This window comes from Cuculus canorus, chromosome 15 (genome assembly GCF_017976375.1).
Source record: "Cuculus canorus isolate bCucCan1 chromosome 15, bCucCan1.pri, whole genome shotgun sequence".
NCBI lineage: Eukaryota > Metazoa > Chordata > Aves > Cuculiformes > Cuculidae > Cuculus > Cuculus canorus.
The window spans coordinates 2,634,953-2,655,512 of NC_071415.1; the positions used below are offsets into that span (position 1 = coordinate 2,634,953).

Here is a 20,560-nt window from a genome sequence, read left to right on the forward strand (position 1 = left end):
GCTGAGCTTCCTTTGGGGCTGTGTGCTCCCTGACTGGGGCTGTGGGCTGCCCTCCTTGGCTCAAACCAGCTCCAGCTCATCTGTTGCGCAGTTAAAGAATGGGAAGATCCTGGTTACCTCCTGGTGAGTTGTGCAGCAAGAGTGGATTTGACATTTGCTGTGTGAGCAGATGATGAAGGCTTGAGCAGATGGCTTCTACTTCTCCCTGTACCCCTGCCGCACTATGTTGGAGCTTCACTGGTCTCCTGTGTGCCTGGTGAGAGCAGAGACCTTTTGTTCCCGTTCCGAGGGTGGCTACTCAGCTACAGAGCAGGATGGGAGCGCAGAGTAAAAGCACATGCATTCAGGCCCTCAACCCAGCTCTGCAGGCAGGACCGGGGCTGTTGAGGGAGTCCTGTCCCCAGCTTCACCCAGAGAAGTGGTATTGCCAGCGTGAGCACCCACACCAAAAACGCACAAGACCTGGATGAATCCACCTTTGATTTAAAGTGTATGTTTTGTGGAGTACTCTTTTGATGGAGTTAATCTGTTGTTTGTCTCCTAAAGAGTAGGTGATTGGAGTGCGTGACTCAAACTGTGAGCTCATGTGTTGTTTGGAAAGGATTTTTTTTCTGTGGCTTACAGCTCTGAGCTGACTGGCTAAATTGCTGCTGTTAATGTGCTATTGCACACATTTTTAAGGGTCCAAGGATGACTTCATCAGTTGTTGTGTTGAATAGCTCGAATTCCCCTTTTTTCATCAGCTGGTGTTTATGTGCTCATACTATACGTTTTTTCTAAACAATTTAGTATCACTTAGAAGCTGATGGAGAAAATAGCCCCTCCTTCTAAGTTAGGAGGAGCTGCAGTGTTAGGGAGTGCTCCCGTGTCTTATGTACAGATGCTGCTGCCAAGGTTTTAAGTCCCTTGAATTGGAGGTCCTGATCCCTTTGGATTGTCTTTGGTGCACATTTTGATGTGGGTGCTGGCCCCAGCACTGTCTGCTGCCTCGGGGAGGGTTTTGGTGTTGGACTAAAGCATCCGGTGGCTACACAACCTGTTTGCATTGAACATGGCATTCAGCAGCTGGCAGCCCCAGCCTCGTTTGGCTAGAAATGAAACAAGTCTTTCTGTATCGATGGCTGCCCACAAGTGAGCAATTCGAGATGAGTCTCCAACCCCGTCTGCCTTTACAGCTCATGGGCTGGTGAAGGCACAAAAAAAACCCAGAACCTGAAAACCCCCAAATAAGGCATTTTGAAGTACAGTCATAATGCATCCCAGCTTTACATTCTGCTTCTGAGAGCAATTCTGGTTGCTGACTCAGAAAGTGGAGGGTGGCAGGTGTTGGACATCTCATTATAAGCCTTCTTAACCAAAAAGGTGCAGGATGTGGATGCAATGAGAGGGAACGTGTGGACATGGTGACAGGAGTATGCCGTGCATGTGTGGGAGTAATAACTACAGTTTTGCTGTGGAAATACCAGTTTGTCCTGCAGGAAGGTGAGTCCCAGGAGCCTCTCGGGTTGTGCCAAGAGGCTGTGGAGAAGCCAGGCAAGTTTGTACAGGCGCTGCCCATGTTGCAGAACGTGCTCTGGAACTTCTGGAGTAGCTCTGTCTCTCTTGGCCTGACCTTACTCCAGTACACCCCTATAGCCATGGTATCAGAGAGGGATGCCGCTGGAATGCAGCTTGGTGGGTGCAGGGTGGGGAGTTATTTTGCCCTGAAATACTAGCATGGGGAGGGTCTCTGTTTAGGCAGTGGTGTGAGCCAGCTGTCCAAAATTCTTGCCGTGGGGTCCCGGAGTGGATGCGTTTGGTTGTGGCTGTGGGGGAGGGTCTGTGGGCTTTTGCCTGGGTTTTGTGCACACTGAGGGCTGGAAGCAGGAATGGTACTGTTGTTCTGGAGCTAGTCTGTTGTTATGTCCCAGCGGCAGACCTGGAGCTGCTGCACCTATCTTTTGACCTCAATTTTGTGACTTCCCACCACTTCTTCCTGTTTGTTCTCTTGGTTTTGTTGGTGAGGACGGGACTAGCTGGTTGTCTCTTCTTCACCCCTTTTTCTGCCCTCAGCAGGGATTTCCCACTCATTCCTTTTGGGGAAAGCATGGCCCACAGCCCCTGGTGCTCTAGGCTGTCAGGTGTGGGCTAGTGCTGCTGCCCCAGAGGAAACAACTGGTGCTTTTCATCATTAAATTGCCTCTGTGGAAGTGTATTTCAGGTCAGTTTACCAGCCGGTGCTGTTGCTGTTTCCTCTGCAAGGCGTGGCACACCATGCTTACTCCGGCTTTCTGAAGGACCTGGCAGCTTCACGCAGAGCCTGCATGCAAAGGGGCAAGGCTTTCCATCTCAAACCTAGCCATGTCAGCCATGGCTTGGAAAGGCCCAATTAGCATTTGTGACACCAGGAGACTTGGTAGAATAAACGATCATCTTCGGACACTGCTTGGTTATTGCTGGCACTTGGGATAAGTGAATTCCTGCACTGATGGCACTGGGCTGACCTTAGTGGCTCATGGAAAGGCTCCAGTTATCCGGTCTGTTGTAGAGGCAGAGGTGCAGCCACTGTGCTGGGTTTTGCACAGATGAATTCATTGGTTTTCCTTTTTAATCCAGCTGGAAGGTTTGCAGGAGCCCTTTGCAGGGAGCGGGCAAGACACATATAAGACGAACGAGAGCTTATGTTACTCACAACTTGTCCATCCCAAAGGCACACCGAGGGGCCATGCCATGCTGGGGAGAACAAGTGTTGCCCAGACAGGCTCTGCCAGACCTGCAGGAGGGTTTTGAGGAGGGGACAGCCTCACCAGACCTCTCCTGGGGTTGTCCTGGGAGCCTGTCAGCTTGGCTGGTCAGGGACTGCCAAAGGAGGGGATAGGGTTTCTCATGCATAGTCCCCTGTTCTCCTAAAAATCCACAATTGGCTGTGGTATTCTCGCTGGCATACACAGCATTGGACTGAAGTGGTGATAAAGTGTTAAAACTCAATTTATCCACAGTTCTTGGAGTTCTTGCTGCTGAGAAGCTTCATTGAAGATTTGTTCTTCATATTTTCCTTTCGTGAAAGGGAAGAAAAAAGTGCTTACAAACCACTGATCCACTCCAAAGCTTTCCGTGGTGTTTATCTGATTTTGTTGTCATTAAAACAATCATTTAAGACCAGCTGCAGCCTGGGTGGTTATGGCTTCTGATCCGTCCTAGTGTGTGAAGTAATATGAGCCAGCAGTGGCCCAGGTGGCCAAGATGCCATTGGCCTTCTTGGCCAGTATCGGAGACAGTGTGGCCAGCAGGATCAGGGCAGTGACTGTGCCCCTGTACTCAGCACTGGTGAGGCCACATCTTGAATCCTGGGTTCAGTTTTGGGCCCCTCACTCCAAGATAGACGTTGAGGGGCTGGAGTGCATCCAGAGAAGGGAACGGAGCTGGGGAAGGGTCTGGAGAACAAGGATTATGAGAGGCAGCCGAGGGACCTGGGCTGTTTTAGCTTGGAGAAGCGGAGGCTGAGGGGAGGACCTTATGTCTGTTTACAACTGCCTGAAAGGGAGGTTGGAGCGAGGTGGGTGCTGGTCTCTTCTAGCAGGTGATAGATGATAGGACGAGAAGGAATGGCCTCAAGTTGTACCAAGGCAGGTTCAGACTGGACATGAGGAAAAATTTCTTCACCAAAAGGGTTATCAGGTGCTGGAGTGGCTACCCAGGGAGGTGGTGGAGTCACCATCCCTGGGAAGGTTTAAAAGATGGGTAGATGAGGTACTCGGGGATCTGGTTCAGTAGTGGACAAGACTTGATGATCTCAACGGTCTTTTCAAACCAAATGGTTCTGTGATTGCCATAACACTTGGGTTACAGATTTATCACAGTTTGTCGGTGAAGTTGGCCGTGGCTGCCTGGGAGGTGTTCAGTGCTGCCCAGGAGAAGCAGGGTTTGCTCAGTACTCTTGACAGTGGTTGCCTGGTTTATAATCACAGCATTCAAACTTTTCAGTTACTGGTTTGCCAGCTGCTCCCAGAGACCTGCATCCCTTTCTCCTGAGGATGCTTTTGAACACTGCAAAGCCCAACCCCTTCGCAGCTGGTTTCTTGAGCTCACTGCGACATCTCAGCAAGTTAAAGATTTGACATATATTCTCTTTTTATGTTTTCTATTTTAGCCCTATATAATAATATTCCAGCCCTAAATAATAATCCACCAAAAGGCAGCATTAGTCAGGTAACAAAGTTGTGCTCAATTGATCTTATTTTCCTATTTATATAATGCACTGAGTGTAGGGCTGGCCTCGGCTTGTCATCATCGTACACTGCAAGTTTTGTCCATTGACCTTAGATATCACTTTGCAAATGGGCTGGCTGACTTCTTTTGCATTATAAATAAACTGAACCCAATTTAATTTAATTTAAAACAAAAGAGAATGAGAAAAGTTGAGGTGGCATCTACAGCATCTCTGTATGCTGGGGGAGCTGTTTGTGTTTTTAATGAAGTTCAGCTAACATGCGTAGGGTGGACAAACAAAGTGAGGTGGTAGCTTCCAGCTCCCGCATCAGAAAACAATTCACATAAGAACCGAGGTGACAAAAGCATCTCTCTCAGCCTGTTCCCATAGCAGTGGTGCTCCAGCCCTTGGATCATCTTCGTGCCCTCCTCTGGACCCGTTCCGACAGCTCATCCTTATGGTGGGGATTCCAGAACTGGACCCAGGATTCCAGGTGGGGTCTCACAAGAGCGGAGCAGAGGAGGAGAATGCCCTCTCTCTCCCTGCTGGCCATGCTTCTTTGGATGTAGCCCAGGATACCGTTGATTTTCTGGGCTGTGAGCACACATCCTGGGCTCCAAGGTCACATCAATGGAAAGCGTGCTGTGCTCTGCATGAGTAATTTGGAAGAGGTCAGATTTTCCTATCACACATCCTGCCTATTCCCATGGGAAAATGACTTGCTTTCTTAGGTACTCCTTATACCGACTGTCAAAAGAAATAAAGGTTTGGAATTCCCTGGAGTCTTGCCCGGGAGTGTGAAACCCGGCTCTGCAGCGGGGTGTTTGACATCAGGCTCAGTGACAGAAGAAGATTGCTTTGCAGAGCACCCTGTGCCAGCTTGGCTGCCGCTCGGAGAAGCGAGGTTGAGATGGCATCAGCATCAGTGGGAGCTGAAGCAGGGCTGGAAAAATAGCAGAGGAGTCAGCTTGAATGCTGAATGAGAGAGAACAGCCCAGACTTGTCTTCCAAGCCTTGTTGCATCATGCTAGATATTGGTCAAGAAAGAGATGGGTTGATATCAAACAAGCTTTAAACAGGACGGATTGCTTTTCCCCCAGTGCCGTGGGGGCCAGGCAGGGCTGTGGAGGCACCTGCGGGCGGCTGGGCTGCTGCAGGAACATTGCGTGGGGTTGGGAGCAGCTCATCCCTTCTGGGGGATCAAAGCGAGTTGTGGTGTAGTAGAAATGTCAGTCTCACAATGAGCTGTGCCTGGCTGCTTGCAGAGGTGATGCTCGGGTGGGGGAAACCCTGCCAAGTACAGAAATTCAATTGTAAAAAACTTCCCTTAACTTCTTGGTCTCGGCTGCCTGAGGTGAAAAGGCAGGGAAGCAGTGCTGATGTGGTGGTGGCCACTGGTGGCTTCTGGGACCATCTGTCCCAGATCCCTGAGAGAAGGTGGAGGGTGAGGCTGAGCTGGAGCAGGGAAAGGGAGCTGGGAGCTGCTCTGAGTGCTAAACAGCTACAAAATAGGGGGAAAAAAAACCCATTTTGCATATAAGCTGTAAGGGGAGACTGAGCTCTCCCGCTGCACCAAGTGTGTATGTAAGAGGGAAGCGGAGATTTTCTTCAGCTGGGTAGTTTTTGTGCTTCTCAGTAAGCTTGTGGGTAGAGTTTTGCTCAAAAACCTCTTTGTAAACGTAGTCCTTGCTCCCAAGCTGGGTGTAAGCTGGTTAAAGCACATTGCTTCCTCCAACCCTGCTTAAATGCTGACTGCAGCCTGGGATAAAGAGTCAAACCCGCTTTGCTTTTAACCAGAGCCTTTGGGAGTTCCTCGGGCTGCTTCCATGGTGATAGTGCCAGGGATGTGACCCTCGGAAAGGCCATTGCCCCTCACCCCCAACACTCAGAGACCAAGGAGACCAGTTCTGCATGAGGCAGGGATGTTCCGCAGCCAGGCAGCAAGCCTGGTGACTGGCAGCTCTGTGGAACCATGAGGAGATGGGTTTGGAGATTCCCTTTCGCTGGGCATTCAGCATTTGACGCCAAGCGTGGCGAGAAGCAAGTGCTTGGAGAGTGCTGGCACCCCTCTGTTGTGGTGAGCTCTGCTACTTCCTGGACAAGCGATGGGCTGCCATCCCTGCCTGTACCCTGGGAAGGATTGTACTCCACCACCTCCCTGGGCAGCCTCTGCCAGTGCCTGATGACCCTTTTGGTGAAAATTTTCTTCCTAATGTCCAATCTGACCCTCCCCTGGTGCAGCTTGAGGCCATTCCCCCTTGTCCTGTTAGCTGTCACTGGGGAGAAGAGCCCAGCACCCACCTCTCTACAACCTCCTTGTAGGTAGTTGTAGGCAGTGATGAGGTGTCCTCTCAGGCTCCTCCTCTCCAGGCTAAACAACCCCAGGTCCCTCAGCCACTCCTCGTAAGACTTATTCTCCAGCCCCTTCACCAGCTTCGTTGCTCTTCTCTCAACATCCTTCTTGTAGTGAGGGGCCCAGGATTGAAAACAGTATTCAAGGTGTGGCCTCAGTAGTGCCAAGTACAGGGGCAGAATCAAGGAAGGACATGAAGGACTTCTGCTTTGCTTATTTATCCTCCCTGAGCATCCTTGGAGCAAGGAGTCGTTGCAGCAGGAGCTCAGGAAGGTTTCCGAGGGTGGTTTCTGGTAGTTGCCCACTTTGGTCATGGCTGCATTGCTCTGCTCGGAAGCCAGTATTGCTCTGATTTAAAGTACGTGGCATAGTTTCAGATGGGCGCAGAGGGAAGACATATTGAAAGCATTCCCAGTCCTTGGTGCTCGCATGTGTTGCTCTTCTGTGCACCTGGGCTTCTGGTGGGGAGGATGCTGAGGACTTGGTGCTTGCAGGAAGCTCTTTTGTCTTTTTTGGGGCAATTCTGCCTGGAGCAGAGGCTCTGGGGATTTGGGATCTGAAGCAGGGCAGTGGGTTTAATTAGCGCCTTCCCTAACGGCCCATCAGCCTGTGCCAGGGGATGATCCTGCTTCTGAAACTGGAGAGGGACATGTCTAGAGCTGCTCCTGGTTGTGGAGCTCCCACTGCTGTAGTGGTGCCGCTCGCTGGGGACAGGGGAGATTTATGTCAGAAAATAAATACAGATCATTCACTTGTCTCTGGAGGGAGATGAAATGTGAACTGTCTATTTTCTGTGATAAAGCACTGGAAATAGTTGGAATTTAAGATAATTATCTTTATTGCTTTTTATAGCACCATGTGAAGGGTGAAATCTAATTTATTGTTCACTAACAGGGAGCTCCTGCTGATGACTCAGGAAAATCCATTTGCTTTATTGACAAACTCATCTGTTTGGTTACTGGGGCAGTGTTCTCCTTGCAGGAAATAGGAAATACAGGGTGTAACACAACAGTGGAGTTTTAATATAGATTCCAGCTTTGGTATCTGTTAGCAAGAGGGGGAAAAATGAAGCTCATCCAATCAGAGTGAAGCAATGCTGCTTTAGTAAAAGCGATTATAAATTAAACATTTTTAGGTGCGCAGTGATGGTGCACAGCGCTTTGTTGAAGCAACTTCAGTGCACTTGAAGCTTAGGAAGCTTGCAGAGAAGCTGCTTTTTCCAGGCACCTGGTGCCCCTTGCCTGTTCCCGAGACCAGGATTTGGGGAAGGAGGTGGGAGACAATGCCTCTTTCCTCCTGTGCCTGGGGCCATGGCGAGCAGTGTATTTGGCTCGTCTGGACGTGTTGCTGGTGGAGTTGCCCCTTGTTTAAACAATTTCTCTGCCTGAGTGTGAGAAATGGGTCTGTAACAGACTATGCATGTCCAGAGGTGCTGGGCAGCTCTCGTGTGAACAGCCCAGTGGCTGCTGCTGCTCTGAGCCAATGGCTAGGTAGAAAGGAGTTGTTCTTGCTGCCTTCTCAGGTGCTGGTAGAGAGGCTTTCTGCCTCTCCTGACCCTGTGTGACGCCCACTGAGAGCTGCTCAGGAGCAGAAACAGCCTTCTCTGGACAAACTTCCACTGTCAGCCACCTCCCAGATGTACTTTGGTCATTTCGGGCGGTGGTGTTTGAGAGATGGTGGGTCCGCAGGCTCACTTAGCAGAGATGCCTCTAAACTGTTCGTCTCTCTGGCTCACCCTCCAAGTTTGTAATTTAACTCTGTCATTGGGATGATAACACTGTACCTCCGACAGCCTGAGTCCTAACGGGTTTTATCTGACAACAGAGAAGTAAGAAGTGATCTAGGGGTTAATTGTATTTTCTGGAGGCAGACTAGAGCTCCACAGGGGTGGGCTTTGCCTTGGAGCAGAGCTCTGTCTCTGTCAAGGCTCTGTAGCCATCCACAGACACACAAGTCACCGTCACTGTCTGTATGCGTGAAGTGATGGACGGGGTGGACAGAGCAGGTTTCCTGTTCATCTCTGAAGACTTGCTCAGAGTTTGCTTAGTTTCTTATTGATTTCCTTTCAGGAATTGACTACAAGACCACTACGATCCTGTTGGACGGCAGAAGGGTCAAGCTGGAACTCTGGTGAGTGTTTCTGAGACGCTTTGACTGCGAGTGCTGGGCTGGTGTTGGGGGCTGTGGTGCTGCTGGTGGGATGCTGTACTGAGCTGCGGAGAGTGCAGAGCATCCCCAGGCATGTGGGGAGGCTGGCTCGCTGTTACAGAATCATAGAATCACAGAAGAGTTAGGGTTGGAAGGGACCTTAAAGATCATCCAGTTCTACACCCTGCCATGGGCAGGGACACCTCCCACTGGCTCAGGCTGCCCAAGGCCCCATCCAACCTGGCCTTGAACACCTCCAGGGATGGGGCAGCCACAGCTTCCCTGGGCAACCTGGGCCAGGGCCTCACCACTCTCATGGTGAAGAAATTCCTCTTTATGTCTAGACTAAATCTGCCCCTCTCCAGTTTATACCCATTGCCTCTTGTCTTATCACCACAAGCCTTTGTAAAAAGTCCTTCTCCAGCTTTCTTGTAGCCCCTTCAGGTACTGGAAGGTCGCTATAAGGTCTCCTCAGAGCCTTGTCTTCTCCAGGCTGAACAACCCCAACTCTCTCAGCCTGTCCTCGTATGGGAGGTTCTCCAGTCCTCTGATCATTCAGAACCATTCCAACAGTTCCATTTCCTTCTTATGTTGAGGATTCCACAACTGGACACAATACTCCAGATGAGGTCTCCCAGGAGAGGAATAGAGGGGCAGAATCCCCTCCCTCACCCTGCTGGCCACACTGCTTTGGATGCAGCCCAGGACACGGTTGGCCTTCTGGCTGCGAGAACACATTGCTGGCTCATGTCAAGCTTCTCATCAATCAACACCCCAAGTCCTTCTCCTCAGGGCTGCTCTCAATTACATCATCCCCCATCCTGTACTGAAACCACAGATTGCCCCAACCCAGGTGTAGAACCTTGCACTTGGCCTTGTTGAACCTCATGAGTGAAGCCCTTAATCCCTACAGAAGCTGGGTATTACTCAACGACTTGAGTAGAAAATTAAAGCAAGAGCAATGAACAGACCTCACGGTTGGTGTCAGAGCGTGGCAAACCCCTAGAGAGCAGGACTAACTGGAGTGACCTGACACTGGGGTGAAGATGGGAGAACACTGTGTGGGAGGGGCGACCGCTGCCTTATCTGTCAGCATCAGAGGGAGACCTGGAGTCCTTCTGACCCAGCTTTGTCTGAAGTGTGACCTGCTGGAAGCTGGCACAGCAATCCTGTAGGTGAAGGAGGACGGGTGGGTAGTCTGCCTCGCTTCTGGGTGTCTTGTAGGGAATGACACAAGCCCCAATGCCAGGGAGTTAAATATCCCCTTTGCTAACATTTGTATCGAGTAACAGGAGTATCGGTGATCTACATGGATTGTTAAACAGGAGGGAACGCTTTGTTCTCAGCCTCAGTGATGGACTCCAGCAGCATGTACTTTCGTGGTTTAATCACACCCTGCTCTCTGGAGCTAAGTGTCCTCGTTTTTCTTACAAAAGAACAGAAGCAGCTCAGTTATCTCTTCCAGCTGGTATATTTATCGGTTTGTGCTGCTTATGTTCTGTTCTCTTTCTTGCTGGATGTCTACTTGAACATTTCAGCCCCGAGTATGTAGTGACTTACTGCTTCCCTCTTGAAATTCTTCTTTTTATACTGAGCTGGAGAACCTGCACAGGACCTTTCCTGAAAACCAGTAGCATGAGTTAATGATGCCTTAATGTAACCTTTTACACTTGCTTTCCTCGTACAACCCAATACTTGATTGTCAGGGAGAAGGAGGTTCAAACACAGACTTAGACTGATGCCCAGGACCAAATTCTATGATACTTGAAAGCTTTAGATCAGAAAGAATGACTGTCCAGAACCTGAGGTCACTGTAGCTGGTGCAGGTCTGTGGCTGAGGATTTCATCAGGCTCCTTAGTGGTCATTCATGCCTCTTTTATGCTGGCCCTGTGAACAGAAGTGACAAACACCATAACGTCTCTGCGATTACCCTGACACATTTCAGTATGTACCGGATAAATTGGTGTACCGGGCACTGCCTTACTGTCCTGGCTGTTCCCACAGGCACTGAGAGGTGCTGGTAGTGCCTTCAAGCTGACTTACACCATGTCAAGAGTTACAGTCAGGACAAAGGAACGTGGCAGAATAGCTCCTTATTGTCCCAGGGGGCTAGAAACACTGTTCCCTGGGCGGGTTCCTGAGCTCTCTACAGGGTGTGATCAACCAGATCTGTCAGATCTGGGGTATAAAGGTACTTCCTCTCATTTCTGGTTAAAACGTGTTTGGAAAAATAAGTGAAACTAGGCAGTGCAGGACAACTTCTCCTGTCTCAAGTGGTCATTTTATGGTCAGTCAGCTGTTCTGAATAGAAGTCTGCAGTCTTGCTCTGCATTTGAACTTGTGGTGACTGCAGAGAACTAGAGAGAGAATCCTTTGCTCACAGGAGTAAAATGACTTGTACATCATCAGGTAGCGCTGAGGCTGAGAGTTTTGGGGTTGTACTCTCCACTTGGGAAGCACGGTGAGAATGAGGTCAGACACACGCTGAGTGTGTCTGAAGGTGGTGATGGACTCACCAACTCTTCCCAAAGCCACTGTGCAGAGCAGTTTGGGTACCGGGCATATTCTAAAGATCCAACAAGATCAACACTGACTTTTATTTATTGGTTTTTAGGTCCTTCAGGAGATATGCAGTCTGGGATTTGATTCTCCTCAACTCACAGCTGTAACTTTTCTGTATTGCAGGGACACATCAGGGCAAGGAAGATTTTGCACCATTTTCAGATCCTACTCTAGAGGAGCCCAGGTAGGTGCTGCTCTCAGTGCTTTGGTGGGGAGCTGTGCTTTTCCTTTGGTCTGTAAAAAATCTCCAGTGACAGAGTAAAGAGCTTTGAAGAGGAACGCAGCAAGTATCAAGAGGATGGGATCTATGGAAATGCCAAGAGGCGCTGTGTGTCATCTTGCTGCCTGGTGTTCTGGTGTGGTGAAGGTGGGAGAGAGGGGAGTGAATGCCAGAGTTTTGGAGGCTGCCATGGAAAACATCTGTTACCATATTCAGCATTCATTTCTGGGGACGAGCTGAGAAGATGGGGTTAGAGAGGACAAGGCAATTTCAGCTCCAGAACTGCCTTAGCTGTAGTGTGGGAGCTCAGGCTTTCTGAGGTTTGTCAGGTTTGTTTAAATGTGGCACTGGCTTTCCCAGTGGAGTTCTTCCAGTCGATGTTGCCTTCAAGTCTGTTCCAAAAATAGGGTGGCTTCTACTTGCATGTTTGATGCTGACTTGAAACTAGAGCAGCTCACTTGGATCGTGAAGTAAGCTCCTTAAAAAACAAGGCAGAGCGTTGCAGTGTGAGTTTCTCCTCTGGGCCCTGCTCCAGAGCTGGATTGGGATGCTGAACAGCAGAAGAAACTTGTGGTCCTCTGAAAAACTGCTGTTAGTTCTTAGCACTTAGTCACTGATTTATTGGCGTCCTTTTAGTAACATGACAGAGTCCCTCCAGGATGAAGTTTCCCTAAGTTCAATGAAGTACTGTATTTTCCCTTTTGTTTCTGAATTGGAGAACTTTGGAGGAGATTCTTCCTCTCTTAGACACTCAGAGTCAGAAGGTGTATATTGGCCTCCTGACTGTGCCAGTGTCCTGGCAGCCTCTCAGCCTTTGGAAAGTTTTGCCACCTTTTTTCAAGCTCTTGCCACTATTGCTTTTGGCTTTTTGATACTTGTAGCTGTAGAGTTTTGCTTTCCTAACTGGCAAAATCCATAAACTCCCTGCAAATTCACTCGTGCTGCAGATGTGAGAGCTCTTTGCCTGGGATGTGCTGTTGGTATCCATATCGGTGGCTCATTTATTCCTGTTAGGACACATCTCTGGGGCTGTGGATGCTTTGAGGCAGCGCCTTTGAAGCAGAGACCAATTTCCTGATGCTTCCAAAAGTGCAAGGCAGGGAGTGTTGGAGCGCGCCTCAGGCAGTGGGAAAGTACAGGATCTCCCATTTGCATGCTTTGTCCAGCGTGTGAGTTTATCTTTAACTTCCCCCTGCCCGTACTATGTTTCAGAAAAATCAACAGCACCAATCCTAATAAAACTTGTGCACTTGAGACCATGGAATCTGCCCTACCAGCTGTAGCTGAACAGAATCAGTCAGCGTTGTTTTCTGGTGACCACGTAACGTAGCTTTGGTCAGTCTTTTTCTGAGACCTTGCTGTGTCACATGCCAAATTAAACTAGGAACAGAAAGCAGCAGGCTTCCCAACTAATGTGCCTACAAATATCATCCAAGAGCTTTTACCTCTGTTGGCAGCGTGACCTGCTTTTCCAAATTGCTGCATTAAGGACTTTCTCCCCTCTGTGTAGCCTGTGAGCTCCTCAGAGCAAGAGCTGTGGCTGCCCAAGGCTGCACCCAGCAGAGCCTGCACCCACATGCCAGAACTCGCCGTGCAGCAAGCTGGGGCAGACAGGAAAGGTGAGATAGGTTGTGATGGGAATACCTGAACTGGATGGAGAGACAGGTACACATGTGCTTGGAAATTGCAGTGGAGCTGTCAGACCCTTGCACGGTATGTCCGTTGGGTTCCTGCAGCCTGCTGTCCCTGCAGGCTGTGTTTGGTGCAGGATGCCGACAGATGTTGTGTATCTGCCTGACCTTAAGTTTGAAACTGAAGATTGCTTTCATCTTCCTTTCTCAAAATGAAGTTCTTGACCTTATTTGCTTTGGAAGCAACATCTTGCCCTTCTGCTCTATTTATCAGTGTTGCTTTAGGAACTCACCTGAACATCTGCAAAGTTCGCCTCATCCATCATAGCTGCTTATCCCTCCAAGGAGTCTGTCTGAGAGCTGCTGGCAATAACCTTGGCAGCCAGGCAGAGGCACTGTTAACGTGATAGCTTTGTTGCTGAATGCCGCGCTGCAGAGCTTGCTTGTGCAGCAAGGCGTGCCTTACACTTTTTCCTCAAGCCTTGCGTTCTGCTTGGGCAACAACTGTCTTTTCCAAAGTACTGTTGTGATGCCTTAATCCTGATCTGCCAAAGTAGACAACCTTTACCCCTAAAACCGACAGAATTGCCCTAAACAAGGAGCCTGCCCAGCAAGGGGGGGGGGGGGGGAGAGGCGGTTCCCATATGAAGGGTCTCCGCTGCCCTCTGAAGTCTTAGTGAGATGAGCACAGCGAGGAGTGGGTGCCTCTTGAAGACAGATGACAAGAGTCCTTGTACAGGCTTCTGTGGGTGGCTTGGAATAAAACTTGGATTGGTTTCAGCATTGGTGGCTGGCTCCCACGTCAGAGCGATATTCCTGTCTTAGCAGGAATACAGGGGATGTCTCTCTTAATTCACATCTTTCAATGAAAGAAGAAAATATCTTAGTTTAAACTCTTAATCATTAACCAAAGTGAGAGGACTGTTTGTTTTGAATAACAAATGCCTGGGTGTCTGCAAGAATGGACTTCAACACCTCCAGGTATTTTCAGTGTGCAGAAGCCAACTTCTTCTGGCATAGCGTTACCAGAAAGACAACTTAACCCAGTGCGATCTCAGGGGAGAAGAGAGAAAAAGCTCCCAAGGTCTCTTATTTCTTCAAGATGTATTTAATGCTGCGTGTTGTCCTGGCTTCTTTGCTTCAGCTGTCTGCTTTCCCCTCTGCTGTCTTGGTATCAGCAGGCTTCAGGATTTCTGTTGTGGGAAGCCTGATGCAAATCCACTTGGAGGCAAGAGAAACATCTTTTTTTAACCTAGCAAGTCAAAACCTCAGGAAAAATAAATCCCCTTGAGAAGAGAGACGCGACAGTGGGAAAAGCTCTGTTTAAAATGCAGTATGATATTTGTACAAGAACAGCTTGGCGTTAACTGGCCATGAGCAGCTTCACACTGAAGATCAGCAGAAGGTTCTCACTGAGCAGAGGGATGAGACTCTGAACTGAGCGTCCTGTGAGGACCACGTGGAGAGCTCGAAGGATGAGTTTCCAAAGAGGACTTGCCAGGTTGGCTGTGAGAGCAGCTGCCTGGGAACAGGGTGAGTCTGTCTGAATAGCCTGTGCTTAAGAGAATACTTGGTATGAAAAGTGCCTTGAAGGAGGAGGAGCATGCCTGGCTTTCCCACACACCTCATTGTTTCTCAAGTGTAGTTTTAGGAACCAAATAGTCTGAAGTAAACACTGAAGAGGTTGCAAAGTGGAAAACCAGTCTCCAGATAGGGAGCAAACCTTCTCGGGAGTTTTTCCCACAGCACAGCCTCATGCTTTGCTCTGTCAGGATGGCAGTCTCGTCACTCCCCAGTGCGAGGACACTTCTTCAGCACCTCAATGCCTTCACCAGTTTAGACTCCACAACATTTACCTGGTTACCCAGCCACATGGCTTTCATCTTCAGCAGAAACTTCTTCCTCTTGAAAACATCGGAAGTAAAATAGCTTTACTGTTCTTGTTGAGTTGGCCTCAAATGAGGACCAGTCATTTCTTTCAGCCAGGGAGGAGCAGCCACGTTCACCTCAGGATTTGCTGTGAGGACCACAGCTCTATCTTGCTTTCTCTCCCTCCTGCCGTGCCTGGCTGATCCGGTCTTATCAGGGATGCAATGAGCTTTTTGGCTCAAGGTGGCTTGTGGCATCCTGGTATGCCTGGGGCCCGCCTCCTTTTCTCTTCTTGCTTCCCTAAGGTTTGAGTGTCTCTTCCATCACAATGGCTTTCAGTGTCCTTTCCCTCTCAGGGTCTGTTGGGCCAGCAGGTCCTCACTGCATCACTTCAGGGTCTCGCTCTGGGGCAAGAGAGGAGCAGTTGTGTCTGGGGTAGCAGAGCACTGGCCTCTGGGCACTGGTGGGGCAGGGAGAGCCTGCAGGCCACCTCATGGTGACTGCTGGGCCACAGGAGGGTGGAGATAGAACCCCATGCTCATGGAGTTGGGAGCTTGCTGTGTTGCAGGTGGATCTTTGTATTAATTATTGCAGCGTAGTGGATGGTGAAAGGCATTCACTGGTGCTCAAAGATGCTTTAGAAATCTTTCATTTTGCTCTTGAACTTCTGTTCTTTGGCTTTTTCTGCTTGGCTTTAAGGTCTCAGTCATGCTGACAGCAGAGCTGGCACGCTGTTCTCAACTGTTGGGTGCAGCTGTGGCTCTTCTGGCTGCTGGGAGCAAGTGCAAACTATTCCAAGAGTCGTCACGGAGGGGAGAAAGAGGCTTGTGGTGGTGCTTTATGATCTAGCAAGGAAGAAGCAATGCTGGTATCATTCCTGATGCCCTCATATGCTGGTGATTTCAACTGTTTCTGGAAATGTCGTTTGCCAGCTCTTCCCAGGCAGCATGATACAAAAGGTCCTTCGTGAACAGTTTCAGACCATCTACAGAAAGATAATGAATGTTGAAAAATGCTCCTGTCTTACAGCAACGCTGCAGCCCGAACACAGTAATGAATATTGCTGAGTTCTGCTTAGGCAGGTGATTTGAGCAGCTGCTGTTTATTCTGTTCACAGGGCTTTTTAGTATGCAGAAAGGTGGTGGCTTTATTGGCAGCTCAGCAGACTTCAGCTCTGGTCTACCTTATGGCTTTCTTGATTGCTGCAAATACCCTACCTGGCTTGGGTCATCTGGATGGGGTTTTCCAGATGCTGGAGAAGCCCGCCCTGCCTGCCAAAGTGTTCATCAAAAGCTCCATGATAAATAACACCTCCCCCCCCACAGTGTGTTATGCTGTTGGGAAATGGTTTGGCAGCAGAATGTCATTGTCCATGAGCCAAGGTCCAAGGTGCCAGTTGGAAAACCATGAGCAAACGTAGCTCTGAAAGAGCACGCAGAAGAGACAAAGTGTTCTGGTTATCATCAGCGCTGGGTCTTTTGTTTATGGTTTACTTTGTCATGTGGGCCACAGAAGTCCAGTCTGGGGGATCTTCCAGGCTTCTTCAGCAACAGGTCTTTCCCATTGGTGGAGAATACCAGCGAGGCACACTGTCATAGAATCACAGAATGGTTTGGGTTGGAAGGGACATGTACTTTGTGAAAAGATCTGAGACAGGTCTGGGGATGAGCCCAGTCATCTTCCACCTCATGCAGAAGCCTGTAGGCAGGTTGAAGAGAAAGAGAAGAAAGGCAGCTGGAGGGTTGGTGAGGGCTCCTGGACACCCTTGATCCGAGAACCTGAGTACACAGCTCTTCACTTCATGCTGTGGGGACCTGAGGATGTAACACTTACAGAAGGTCTCTGTGAAACTGAAAATTGAGGTGTGTGGTGATATTGAGAGAAGCACTGAGGAGAAGGACTTGGGGTGCTGGGGGAAGAGAAGCTCAACATGAGCCGGCAATGGGCGCTCACAGCCCAGAAACCACTCGTGTCCTGGGCTGCATCCAAATCAATGGGACCAGCAGGATGAGAGGGCATTCTGTCCCTCTGCTCTACTCCAGTGGGAGATGTCCCTGCCCACGGCAGGGGGTTGCAACTGGATGGGCTTTGGGGTCCCTTCTGACCCAAAGCATTCTCTGATTAGTGTTACCAGCCATCAAGGCACACGGAGAACAATTCAGGCTGCAAATGAAAAGCTGTTCATTTGTCCACTTGAGCCAATTAAAATTCTGTGCACATTATTCCAAAGGAGACTTTTAAAAAGAAAAACTGAAAAAGCCCGACAGCTCTCGCTTGGAGTTGTGTGCAGAGCTGGAGCCACTCCCTGTCTGCCTGCATGTCTGGACTGGTCTCTCCGGGGGAGAAAATGGTGGGGACAAAGTGTATTTGGGATGTGTGCTCTAGAAACGTGGTGGCTGTTGCATGCCAGTGCTCCTTGGAAGACGGACAAGGTTACCCGGCAGCACCACGGGCTGGGCAGAGTTTTTTAAGACTGCTTCCTCCACCTTCTGCTGAGTAGAAGTGGACCTGGTCCTACACCCCTGCTGGGGAGGATGGGGACAGAAGTGAGGCATTAGGGAACTTGGCTTTGGTGTCTCCGGACCTTGAGGCAGCTCTCGGCAATCGTAACTCTAGCTGTGCATGCATGGAGCTGTGTTGTGACTCGGAGGGCAAGCTGGAGGGCTGCATCTCTGCTAGCAGTTAGAGATTATGGTCTTGACCTTCTACCCTGCCACTGAGAACTTGGAGCTGCATTTTTGCTGATCTGTTCTCCTTATTCCTATTTAAAGAGGATCCAGGCAGCAGCTGCCAGCAGCCTTGAAAACTGTCCTTTGCATTTCTGGCAGAAGCAGTTGCACAAAACTAGGGCTTGAGTCTGCTGCTCTTGGCTGAAGGATCTTGTCAATCTAGGAATAAAATAAGTAGACTTTATTTAACTTGCTGGCAGTTTGTCTTGGAAGGGGTCAGCGGACTTTTTGCTTTGTTACTTCCTTAATTCATTCATATGTGCAGCCTGTAAAGCCAGAAATTGAAACAAATAGAATGAAAAGAAAGCTTAGAGTCTGCTTTTCTCCCAAGTGCACTTAAAATATGGCGTATCTCGGTGGCATTGATTGGCTTCTTGCATAGAACTAGGATTTTTTAATTATGGAAAATTATTATTTCATTCTGATTTTTTCCTATCCAAACCTAGGAGAAACTGTTTTCTCTTCTCCAAAACAAAACCAACCTCCCATCTTGAAGATTTTTTGGCTGTTCTACGAATGACACTGCAAAAAAATTCTGGACTTTGGACATGAGCTCCAGGCTGCTTTGGAGGAAACCAAAGACGCATTCTCTCCCCCCACTCCAAACGTGCTTCTGCAGTTGTGAAAACTCATTGTCAGATCTCTCAGAGCAACTTGAAACCCAGCAGTTGAAGGGCTTGCTCTCCGTGTTGGGCTGTCAAACATCAACACCAACCCACCACACATGACTTGCATTTTGGAGTTTCTCCACTTCGTTCTCTGTGTTTGAGCCTTTCTGCATCTGGTACAAGCGCAGAGATGCAGGGGTTGGAGAGGCAGCAAGGACAGTAGAAGCAAGGTTCTCCTGGAGAGAGACTGCCTGGGGTGAAGTGTTGTGCATTGAGGACAGAGCTCTGGAATCAGAATCCTTGTGACCAAGACTGGGGCTGACTTGGTGAGCTGTGTATTCTGAGAGAACTTGGGGAGGAAAGGCAAACCGTGACAAGGCACAAGCAGCATATGCAGAGACAGGGGGGAACACTGCAAGCGCCAGCTCAGGACACGACTTCATTATGAGGATTCCAGTGCTCTGTGGCTTAGATGCCCTGGCATTGATCCTTTCTGTGTGCTCCAGATCTCATGCTGCTGGTTATGGCTTTCATGAACTTGAGGTACATCACGTCTTTGTACATGGCTGCTGTACATGGCTGCTGCACAGGCTTCCCCCAGCTCCTCATGGGCTTTGGCAGCAGCAAGTATCATAAAGCTGGAGGGCTGGGTTGTTTGTATTTCCCACCTGTGCAGTGGATTTTCAGATTTTCCATTTTAATGAATAAAGGGGCAACTCCGCTGGTACGTGAGGGTGCTGGATGGTCTCTGACTTGTACCAGGACAGATGTGAGGCAGCTTGTCAGCTCCCTCCTTCACTGTGCCATATGCAGGCATCTCCTGAGGAGAACTAGGCTGCTCATCGAGGTTTTCCCAAATTAAGATCTTTTACTTGCCCTGAGGACTTGCTGTAGGGGAGGCTGTTCCTGGAGGACAGCCCTGAGTCAGAGAAGTCTTGTTCTGCCGAGTTCACCACTCACTGATCTGTTACCCTGGAGTCAGCTCGGGCTGGTTTGGTTTGCCCTTAGCTTGGTCCTGTTGCTGCTGGGTTGCCTTTCATCCGACACTGTGATCCCAGCTGCGCTGCCTCCTCTCACTGTGTGAGATCATCTGTTCCTCCGTCGTCCCCATTTCAGGGCATCTTCAGCTGCGATTCTGGGAAGCAACCTTGGAGGGCCTGTTGTCACTCGAAATGTCCTTGATTGCAGAGAAGAAACTGGCATGGAGTCAGAAAAATAACGGGTGACTTGCAGATGGGCTGTTGCTTACGACAGTTCTCTAAATGCTGTGTGTGCCCACCCGGTCCCGAGAGGCAGCTCCTGATGCACTGACTTGTGTGCCTGCAGGGCCAGGCATAGCCTACTTTCCTTCTGCCTGTCCTCAGAAACACTTTGATTTGAGAAAAGCTCACTTGCTCAGGGTTGCCGTCAAATGGCAAGGCCGGCGGTCTGCTCATGGTGCTGAGTCCTGCTAGCCAGGCTCAGAGCAAGGGTGGAGACCCTCCGAGGGGCTGCTCCACGTCATCCTCTGCCTTGAGCTGTGCCTGTCCTGGTTGCCAGCATCATTGTGCTGCACTGCGAGAGGTGGCTGGGAAGTGAGTTATGGATGTGGGTGGTGTTTAGGGGAGATGGATGTGGGCCTGAGGATGCAGTAGGTCCAGAAGAAAAGATAAGGACAAAGGTTCTTCAGGAGGATCTTTGACGGGACCCTCTGGGGTTTGCCAGCATGACTGTGCTGTGTCCCCTCTGCCAATGCAGCAGTGGCAATGGGCAACACCGGCTGCCTTCAGCAATGTCTGGCGTGGATCCTGGTCCACATCATCCTCTGATGATCTGTCCTCCAGATGATTCTGCGTTGCTTAGTGGCATCACTCAAATTCTTCTCTGCCAGCAGAGTGATAACAGAGTGAGGCAGGTCCTGGAGATGAAAAATGTGTTGAAGATGGATGAGCTTTAGTAACTCCATCATGTTCTGCTACCATCCCACCACTGGATGCAGCTAGGCTGTGTAAGAGGACAAGAAAAAACTTGTTTCTGCCCCAGTGAGTCCATTTCAGGTTTGTGACAGGAGGAGGCGCACAGCCTTGCTTCTCCAGGTGCACAGTCTCTGAGGCAGCCCCTCTGCCTTTGTAGAAACTGCTGCTTTGGAAACTGTTTGGGGCATGAAGCACCCATGTTTTGGGGCATGAAAGCCAAAACAGGAGAGAAACTTTTCCTAATAGTCTGGGACTGAGTTTATATAGGCTGCTTGTCTCAGTTTTTGTCCTAGCA

The 20,560-nt window shown here is 49.6% G+C and overlaps 1 protein-coding gene across 1 annotated transcript in view; it reads left to right on the top strand.

The window, feature by feature from the left end:
* RAB40C (RAB40C, member RAS oncogene family) overlaps positions 1–20,560 on the top strand; it is a 33,481-nt gene that overhangs the window by 10,031 nt on the left and 2,890 nt on the right. Inside the window, exons 2-3 of the mRNA XM_009571003.2 lie at positions 8,612–8,672; positions 11,377–11,437. Coding sequence (XP_009569298.2) covers positions 8,612–8,672; positions 11,377–11,437 — 122 coding nt within the window. The remainder of the gene's footprint in view (positions 1–8,611; positions 8,673–11,376; positions 11,438–20,560) is intronic.